The sequence below is a fragment of the Galeopterus variegatus genome, unplaced genomic scaffold (genome assembly GCF_000696425.1).
Source record: "Galeopterus variegatus unplaced genomic scaffold, G_variegatus-3.0.2 Scaffold658, whole genome shotgun sequence".
NCBI lineage: Eukaryota > Metazoa > Chordata > Mammalia > Dermoptera > Cynocephalidae > Galeopterus > Galeopterus variegatus.
The window spans coordinates 234,440-243,960 of record NW_007726769.1 but is presented as its reverse complement, the minus strand read 5'-3'; the positions used below and the strand labels follow the sequence as shown (position 1 = coordinate 243,960).

The 9,521-nt window shown below is 53.5% G+C and overlaps 1 protein-coding gene and 1 pseudogene across 1 annotated transcript in view; one reads left to right on the top strand and one right to left on the bottom strand.

The window, feature by feature from the left end:
* Nucleotides 1–4,023, top strand: part of HAP1 (huntingtin-associated protein 1) — a 16,604-nt gene extending 12,581 nt beyond the window's left edge. Inside the window, exons 10-14 of the mRNA XM_008571083.1 lie at nt 194–262; nt 887–978; nt 2,088–2,468; nt 2,868–3,082; nt 3,762–4,023. Of these exons, the coding sequence (XP_008569305.1) occupies nt 194–262; nt 887–978; nt 2,088–2,468; nt 2,868–3,082; nt 3,762–3,808 (804 nt within the window). The 3' untranslated portion in view covers nt 3,809–4,023. The remainder of the gene's footprint in view (nt 1–193; nt 263–886; nt 979–2,087; nt 2,469–2,867; nt 3,083–3,761) is intronic.
* A 2,783-nt stretch (nt 4,024–6,806) lies between these two features.
* LOC103589172 lies at nt 6,807–7,131 on the bottom strand (annotated as a pseudogene).
* Between the last annotated feature and the right edge of the window lie 2,390 nt (nt 7,132–9,521).

The window sequence follows — 9,521 nt, the reverse complement described above, 5'->3', positions numbered from 1 at the left end:
CGAACCCGTGGCCTTGGTGCTATCAGCACCGCACTCTCCCGAGTGAGCCACGGGCCGGCCCATCCATGTGACTTCTTACTTCAAGGGCTGCCAAAGACTCACTGATGTGCCTGAGAAGACATGCGGGAAGCGGGGGGTGCCTGGGAGTGGGGAAGCCTCGGGTGGGGTTCACTGTTTTTTTGGGTCTTTCCAGTATGGGGCTGAGACTGAGAAGTTGCAGCGGCAGCTGGCTTCAGAGAGAGAAATGCAGTTCCAGGAAGAGGTGAGGCTCCCCCTGGGCTCGTGTGCCCCTGCCCTTGACAGCCTCTGGCCCAGAGTGCAGACTGAGCCCCTGGCAGCTGTGGACTCTCCTGAGAGGACAAGCAGCTTGTAGGCAGGGACTGGGTCTGGTCCCTTTTTGCCCCCTCCATGTCTGGCACAGGGCCTGGCAGGTGGCACTTCAAATGAAGTCTGAGCGGAGGGGAGTGGAGTCCAGGGAACTGCCTGGCATCACCGTGCATGTCACTGTTTGGGTCTAGAGCCTGGGCCTCTTGCCTCTTAGGGTGGGAAGAGGGTAGACGAGAGTACTGGACTGGTTTTGCCTGGGTCCCAGCTGTTTGACCTGCGGGAGAGGTACACAGACTGGGGGGGCATGCCCGCTGAGTCCCAGAAAGAGGCGAAGACCCTTCGCCAGCAACCCCTGGTGTCCACTGGGTCCGTCACCCACTATGTGTACAGTGTGCCTCTGGTGAGGACCCTCCCCTGGCTGCCCACCTTTTTACATCTGTGTGCCACGTCTTAGCTCTGCTAGCTGGTTTCTATCCTCGGGTCCTTTTTTATGCATGAGAACATGGGTGGAGGTTCTGTGGGGTTCCTCTGCTAACGTCCCTCTTCTGCACCCTTATAGGGGGCACTTCCCAGTTTCCAGGAGACCCTGGCTGAGGAGCTCAAAATGTCTCTAAGGAGGATTATCTCAGATCCTGTGTATTTTATGGAAAGGTGCGTTCCTAGGCCCACCGGCCACACTCGCCCCGGCCTCCCAGTACGCAGTGGGGAGGCGTCTGCCCTCACACTTCTGCCCTTCCGTGCTCCCCATGGTGCCCCTCCTCTGCCTCCCTGCACCCACCTCGTGCACTGCCCCAGCCCCTTTCACTCAGCGCTCTTCTCTATTAACATGGTCCTGCATCTACCCTGGGATATTTTTGCAAGACTGGGCCCCAAGGACTTTGTAGTTTTGGCTTCCGTTGCCTCTGTACACTAAAGATCCTTTTCTCTGTTGAAGGAATTATGAAAGGCCCAGAGGGGACATGTCAGACCTGGGGTACACTAGCCAGGGGCTCCCCATCACCTGCCCTCACCTTTCAGCAGCCAGACAACCACCTGCAGCCTACAACCCTGGAGAAGGCCCCGCTCTCTGGGCCTGCTGGGCTGGGAGTTGTTCTGGGAAGGAGCTGCCCCCCTTTCCTTCAAATCTTGCCCCCTGGGTGGCTGTCTGATTTAAGGCTGCTTGAGCGGAGACCAAAGCCCTCCCTTCACCTGACCAGGGGCTGAGAGACGGATGAGCACTGGCCTAGGAGCCAGGAACACCGGGGACTGAGTCCCAGCTCGCTTCCTTTCCTGGCTGTGTGTCCTTGGGCAAATCACTTGACCTGTCTGAGCCTTATTAAAATGTATTTGTTCCTATGGCAACTAGCTAGGGGGTGGGTTGTGAAGGTTAAATAATGAAGGAGAGAGGCAGAGGGGGTGTCATTCCTGCTGGTCTCCTCCATGCAGCAGGGTGGGGGATAGCGGGCAGGTGGGGGCCTGTGCAGTGTTGGCGACCACTCTTCTCCCTCCCACCAGGGGTGTAGACTGGGTGTTTGAGGCCCTGAAGCTGGTACCTAGCTCCCCTCTCCCCTGGCTGGGACAGAACTGGGGAGGAGCCCGTAGGGTCTGTGTGTAGACTGGGGCGGGGGCAGGAGGGCTCAGGGGATGGGGCTGGGCGTTGCATTTTCCTCCTCAGCCTCACTGGCAGGAGACAGCCTGGGGGAGTGGAAGAGGGTGTCTGGGAGGTCCAGCTGGGGTTGGCTTGTAGGGAGATGGAAAGACTTCTCTGTCTCCCTGTCCAGATACGACCTTCGCTACCGTGAGGAGCGAGAGCAGGAACAGGGGTTTGATGCCGAGGAGGGGTGGATGCCGGCAGAGGATATTGTGCCAGAGGAAGATTTCGAGCCTGCGGAGGAGTTGGTGCCTGAGGAGGAGCTGGGGGCTACAGAAGAGGGGGTGCTGGCTGAGGAAGGGGTGACTGAAGAGTCAGAGCTGGTGTCGGAGGACACTGAGGCCTGGGAGGAGGTGGAGCCGGAGCTGGATGAGGCTACGCGGATGAACGTGGTGACCTCAGCCCTGGAGGCCAGTGGCCTGGGCCCTTCACACCTGGACATGAAGTATGTCCTCCAGCAGCTGGCCAGCTGGCAGGATGCCCATTACAGGCGGCAGCTGAGGCAGAAGATGTTCCAGAAAGGTGAGTGCTCCCATGGGGGCCTCCCTCCGGCCAGTCGGACAAGCTGCAGATCATCAAGCTGATGAAAGGTGAGGGTAGGTGAGCCCCCCAAGTGCTCACTTACCCCAGTCTGGCCCTGCCCAGCGTGCTGATTTGCACGGGCTTTGCATATCATTTGCATAGGTACCTCAGGTTCCCTTCAGTGGGAACTGTGGCCCCAATGCTCATTTATGTCAAATTTGCTTAGGCTTCCAGATCTCCGTCCATTTTTCTCATGGGGGAAGGGCTGGGGGTCAGAGCTGGGACTCTGTCCCCCCACTGCACCTCAGCTTCCTGTCTCTGCCTGCCCCCTTCCTTTATCCTCCACTCCTGCCTCTCCTGTCCGCAGTGCTCCCTACCCCTGCAGCAGCAGCAGCAGCAGCAGCAGCAGGCCAAAACAGACATGGGGGGGCGGGATCGTGGAGCAGCAGCCCACGATGCTGACCCAGGACCTTTGGAGGCTGGAGGAGGACAGGGCCAACCACCCTCCCATGGCCTGGGAGGAAGAGGGGCCTGCTGGGGTCACCCAGGTCATTGGGACGAAGGCCTCCGCCAGCAAGGGCCACAGTCGGACCAGTCCCCTGGGTGAGTCTGAAGGTGGGCTAGGGTCTCCTACAGGGTGGTGGGGGGGTGGGTTAGGTTCTCCTCTCCCCAGCTAGAAACCCCCAGGTTTGGGGAGCTGCACCTGCTGAGTGCAGTCCATGGGAGCCCTGCCCTTAAGGAGCTCATGGTGATATCAAGGATGACCTAGTGACTTTCACGCAAGTGGGACCCTTTACATGTGTGTTAGCTCCTGTGACCCTCACGCCCCTGTAGGAAGGTATTATTATCTTCCATTTCCTAGGTGAGGGAACAGGCTCAGAGAGCTAAAGTGACTTGTTCAAGGAAGGCTACTGTGCCATAACGCCTTCCCTGGCCCATCCCTCCCCTCTGATGCTGTTCTGGTGCCCCATCTGGCCTGCTGGGTCAACCCTGAAGTTATAACTTGTTGGTGGCCTCCATCTTATCTAGCCTGTCCCTACTCTGATGGCACTTTGGTCACTGCTGGGTGGAATAGCACTGGCCTCAGCAGGGCTGCCATGTGAAGATGTACAGGTTGTAAACTGAACCGTGACCTCCATGGCTGGGCAGTGGGCAACCTGCATAACTATCAATGGTGGCTTTCTGTTTCCTTCTGATACAGCTGGCCAGATCCCTGCCTGATGCCCAGGCCAGGCCTGTGGTTGTCAGGAGCCCAGTTCACATCCACCCCCTTCTCTTCCAGGCTTTGCTGTTTCCCAGCAGCCTGCAGAGGCCCCACAGACAGTTTGAGGCCCCTCCTTCTGCTGCCTGGCCAAGCCCGACCCATCCCAGACCCTCCTTCCCATCCTCTGAAACGGGACCCCATGTCTGTCACTCGCCCAGCTCCTGATGAACCTGGGCTGGAGCTTGAGGGCTCAAGCCTCAACCCTCTTTGGGGACTGGCAGAAGGAACCGCGGCCCTCATTCTGCAGCTGGTGCAAAAGCTGTGGCTGCTGGGCCTGGATGGCAGAAGAAGCCCGAGGGGAGGCCCACTAGCTACCAGACCCAGCTCTGAGACGGGGCTGACTGAGCTGGGGGTGGAGGCTCGGATCCCAGGTGTAGGACGTGTTGTGAGTATCCTCTGAACAGCTCTTCACCCCTTGACCCTCATATTAAATGTGGTTCCCAAGTCCTTGTTGACTTAGGGACCTGGTCCTCTTCCCATTCTTTGTCCTTACCATTTGTAGCCAGAAGTGTCTGTGTGTGTGTTGGTGGGTGGGTGTGGGGTCCCTCTGCCCAGTGACATGCCTCCCCTCCATCTCCTCCCTGCCTATGGCCTGTGAGGGTCCAGTCTCCCCACCCAAAGCCCACCCAAGGCCCAGTCTCTCCCTCCTGCTGTCCTCCCTCAGTGCCCCGTGTTTTCTCGTTTGAGATGTTCTGCCTCTTCCCACCCCTTTACCCATAAGTAACTGGGGCCTGGGGCTCAGGACCTCCATCGGTGACTGCCCCACTGCCCACAGTGCTTCTCAGTCTCCTGTTGCTTGTCAGCTTGTGTGTGTGCCGGTGCAGGAAATAAAAAACCTGTGTGCTACCTAGCCCTGTCTCAAGCCATCTTTCTCAGGGAGCACGTGTGCGTGTGTGCATATGTGCGTGTGTGCACGTGTGCATATGTGTGTTTGCACGCATGTGTGCATATGTGCGTGTGTGCATGTGTGTGTGTGAGCACGTGTGCATATGTGTGTGTGTGCACGTGTGCATATGTGTGTTTGCACGCATGTGTGCACACTTTGCAGGGACAAAGTTGTGGAGAGAGAGGATGGACTCTGATATTGAATAACGTGCCAAGGACTTTTATTAAATACACTATTTAATCGTACCAGCAACCCCCGTGGGCTGGTAGTGATATGATAAGCATTTGTCAGGTGGTGAAACAGGCCCAGACAGGTTAAGTGACCCTCCTGAGGGTCTAGGAGCTGGTTGTGGAGCTGGGATTTGAACCGGAGTCCTTGGAGCCCATGCTTGGGTGGGCTCTGTTCCCAGATCCTTTCTGCCCCCGTGCCCCAGCTGTGAAGGGACAGCAGGAGTGGGAGTTACTCACTGAATCAGTCCATTTCTGTTGCTTATAACAGGAGTACCCGAAACTGGGTAACTTGAAAGGAAATGAAATCTATTGCTTACAGTTGGGAGGCTGAAAAGTCCAAAGTCCAAGGAACACTTATGGTGAGACCTTCTTTGGTGGTGACTTCAGCGATGCAGCGTATCCCATTGCGAACAAGGCAGAAGCAAGTGAGAGCTGACTCCTCCTCATAGAGACCTCGGAACCATGCACGTGACCACTATTAAACCGTCCATGGGTGAATCCATTCACTTGGGCGTGGTCCTCACAATCTAATCACCTCTTCAAGGCCCCACCTTTCAATTATAATAGGATTTCCTGCCCTCAACAGTTACAGTCGGGATTTAAGCTTCCGTGAGTTTGGGGGGACATTCAATCTGCTGCACCCACTGTCTTAAGACAGGAAGGTAATGAAAGGGGCTTTTAGGCAATTTAGGCTCAATCCCCCTGGGGAACTGGGAGAAAGTGTAGCCCTTTACAACTCGAAGTATGGTCTGTGGACCAGCCTCATTGATATCTCCTGGGGGTTTATCAGAAATGCAGATCCTCAGGTTGCACCCCAGACCTACAGAATCAGAATCTGCATGTTAACATGGTCCCCGGGTCATTGACATGCATATAAAAGTCTGAGTCACACCAATAGAAAACACATGTCAGTTATCTTGCCCGAAAGGGGAGGAAGCTTGGGCATGCCTCCCCCAATTCCCACTCGCCACTGGCTGGGGCTGCTCCTGGCCATGCCTCTTGGTACTTCTGGCCATGCACAGGCAGAAGAAAAGCCCTTGGGCAGAGAGTAACTGGTTCTGGGAGCAGGACAGTCAGCATTGACTGCAATGGTGAGTAGCTAGGATGTGGGTGGGACATCGCTAGTGTCTCTACAGTCCACTCCTTGTCCCACTCAGAGGAACTCAGCTCCATGTGGAGTTCACTCTGGCCTGGCATTGCTTCTTTAAGATGGTGGCCAGTCACAGTATCTTAAAAAAAAAAAAAAAAAAAAAAAAGATGTAACTGGAGGGTGAATGGTACAAACCATGCAATGGGTTCTGAAGCCCTAAATGACATTTGCCATCTCCTTTCTCTACTGCCCATTCTATATTCCCCTCATCCTTGGCCAGCACTTCAGAGGTCCGTTGCTATCCTGGTGGAGTGACCTAGACATTCACTCCTCTGAGGTCTGAATCCTCAATTACCATGCCCTGGTCAGCCCATGGTTGGCGCAATTGTCTGTTTATGGTTATCATGAGGCAGAAAGCACCAAGAGGCACCCCAGTGAATCCCTCAAGTTCCAGACATAGTCCTTCCTGTCCCCATTCTGAGGCAGTGGCCTTAGCTCCTCACAATGAGCAGGGTCAGTGACCTCTGACGGTCATAGCCCTTTCTCTGCCTGCTGGTCTACTGTCACGAAGAGCCGCAAATGCCCAGCCAGCAGCTGTACCTTCAGATTTATTTTACTTTTGTTTTTTTTACGAATGGCACATTTGTTTATTTTTCAGTTTGTGAAAATGCCCTTAATTTGTTGATATAGCAAACAAATTTCCACTCTGATTGCTATGCAAAAGAACAGAAGATAATCTGCTTTGCAGTGAGCTTTATAGTTCAGTTGCCTACAGGCAACATGTTATATATGAAAAAATCACTAACTGAACTGCAGGTATTAAATACTGAAAAAAATAACAGTTTATTATATTTTATTTAACAGTCTAGGAAGTTCGCAGCCATCAGTAGTTGCAGTGCCATTTCAGGTGCAATTGGGAATGCAGGAATCTTGGTGGAGCTGTTAGTAGGTAAAATACATGAATACTTTTGACAGCACATGTGAAGGGATTTCCCTAAAACTGACCTCACTGGTTTCGTTCTCAGCAAACTGACCTGGACCACTCAGCATGGCTTTTGTTGTTCCTGATGTTAGTTTATGTTCTTTTTCTACAATAAATTCATGACCATCAGATGATATCGATTTGACATACATGACATCCGGAACTTCACAGCCACCGTGGGTTTTCTCCTCTCCATCCATTATATTCTTATGAAATTCTCCTTTACTTCCACAGCAATTTTAGTAGTTTCTTGTCAGCCTCACAGCCACTGCAGCCACCGCAGCCAGGTCCCTGTGTACTGCCACAGCCCCTACTCCAGGTCGGCCCCGCACCCAGAACTTTAGGATTAGGGGAATCTTTGCTGTATTCCTGGTGGAAGCATCCCTCCCTCTCCCAAGAACCAGGGTTTCTAGTCCAGAAGAGCCTAAAATTGTGGGTGCAGGAAACACAGATTCCTGAGGTGCGAGGGGCTGCTCCCATCTCTCCCCCTTGGTTCCTGGACACGTATGCTCTGGCTGGCCACTGTATAATGGACACTGACTCAAAGTGTACATTGCGTCCCAATCCCCAGGGTGTTGTCCCCAAGTTAGTGCCTCAGCTATGCCTTTAATTCCAACATGTTCACAGGCCTGCAGTGATGTGATATATGGTGGGACATGCGGATCCCATGGTCATGTGTTCATCGCTGCACCTCCTTTATCATAAAGTGGGTCTCAGGGCCCGCCCGTGGCTCACTTGGGAGAGCGTGGTGCTGACAACACCAAGTCAAGGGTTAAGGTCCCCTTATCCGTCATCTTTAAAAACAAACAAACAAACAAATAAAGTGGGTCTCAGGGCCCGCCCGTGGCTCACTTGGGAGAGCGTGGTGCTGACAACACCAAGTCAAGGGTTAAGGTCCCCTTATCCGTCATCTTTAAAAACAAACAAACAAACAAATAAAGTGGGTCTCTTGGCTTGAGGTCATGTACTGTAGGATCCCATGATGGTAGGTCACATATTCTGTAAGTCCATGGCTGGTGACACTGATGGAGGCACTGTGGCCAGGAAAGGCAAACCCATATTTAGAACATGTATCATCCCCGCAAGGATGACTGAGTGCCCCCTCTAGGGTGGAAGGTGTCTGATGTAACTCACTTACCAACTAGGAGCTTGATAGTCTCCTTGAGGGGTGGTCCCATAGGAAGGGCTCAGCATTGGTCTGTGCAGCTGGCAGGTCAGAAAACTGCAGAGGTGGCAGCGAGATGAGCCATTGGGCCCCTGCCACCACGGTTACTGTATTCATGGGCCCATGATGCAAGTACGAGTGGCTGGAGACTGAGTGTGACCTCACTGGACGAGCTGTTCTGTCCCCCTGGTTACTCCGGGCCTCTTTGTGGTAGATGCTCTTGGGTGGGTACTGATGTGCGATGTGAAGTTCCACACACTTTGTGACCCCTCTGTAGATGCCTCTTCTGCAGAAGTCTTTGTCTCTGATTTTCTGACCTTGCTGCTACCAGTCCCCTGACCCATCAGGCAAGCCATCTGCACTGCCCAGGAGTCCGCGTTGTGCTTACCCCAGGCTTCTTCTCCCGGCACACCAAGCCGATGACCAGGTATTCCACTTGAAACTCTGCCCATGGGGAGAACTGCCCCCCGCCCACTGTCTTTCAGGGCCATCCCTGTGTGGGGCCGTGGGTCGGCAGCAGTCCATTTTCAGTTTTTACCAACATATTAAGCCTACCCTTTTGTGAACCAGGTCCAAGTTTTTCCTCCTCTCTGAGCTGGTCATAGGACCTCCGGGTGAGGAGGGTCGTCAGATCTGGCCCATCGCCTGTTTTTATGTGGCTTACAAGCTAAGGCCAAATCTAATATCTTTAAACGGTTATTTGAGCACCTACGTAATCCTTGATTACGCCTCTTGGCCTGAAAAGCCTATCATATTTCCCATCGGGCTCTTTAAGAAAAAGTTTGCCAGCCCTAGGGGTCAGACCTGCAGTTCTCTTATTGTGACCTGCCAGAGACTCCTCGTGGTGTCCTTGTCTACAGTGGATACTTCTAGCACTGTGGGGTCTGCCAGGTCACATGCCCCAACAGCAGGCTGCGGTGCCACAGTCTGAACATTCCGAAGCATTCTCTCTTGATGTGAGCCTCACCAGCAGCCTTCTGATTCACTTGATAAATGGGTCAGAGCATTACCATATTTCCAAGTATGGTAGTGTTGACTCCAAAACCCAGAGAATCTTAACAGGCCCTGGGCCTCTTTCTCAGCAGTGGGAGGCACAGGTCTGCCCTAGACCACTGAGTCCCTGAAAACTTCACCAAGATTCCAGGACATTTGCAGTTTATGCTCCAAGTGCCACTTCCTGATCACTAGGTCTGATTAACATGATGACATCATTCAATGGGCTGGTGTGATGCTCTGCAGAATGTCTAGATGATCAAGGTCCCTTTGGACTCTATTGTGACAGGGAGCAGGAGGGTTAACATAGACTTGAGCAAGACCATGAATGCCTATTGCTGTCTGATCCAGTTAAATGAGAACTGCTTCTGATCCTTCTTTTCAATAGGAATTGGAAAGGAAGTGTTCAGCAGGTCCACAGCGGCACAACAC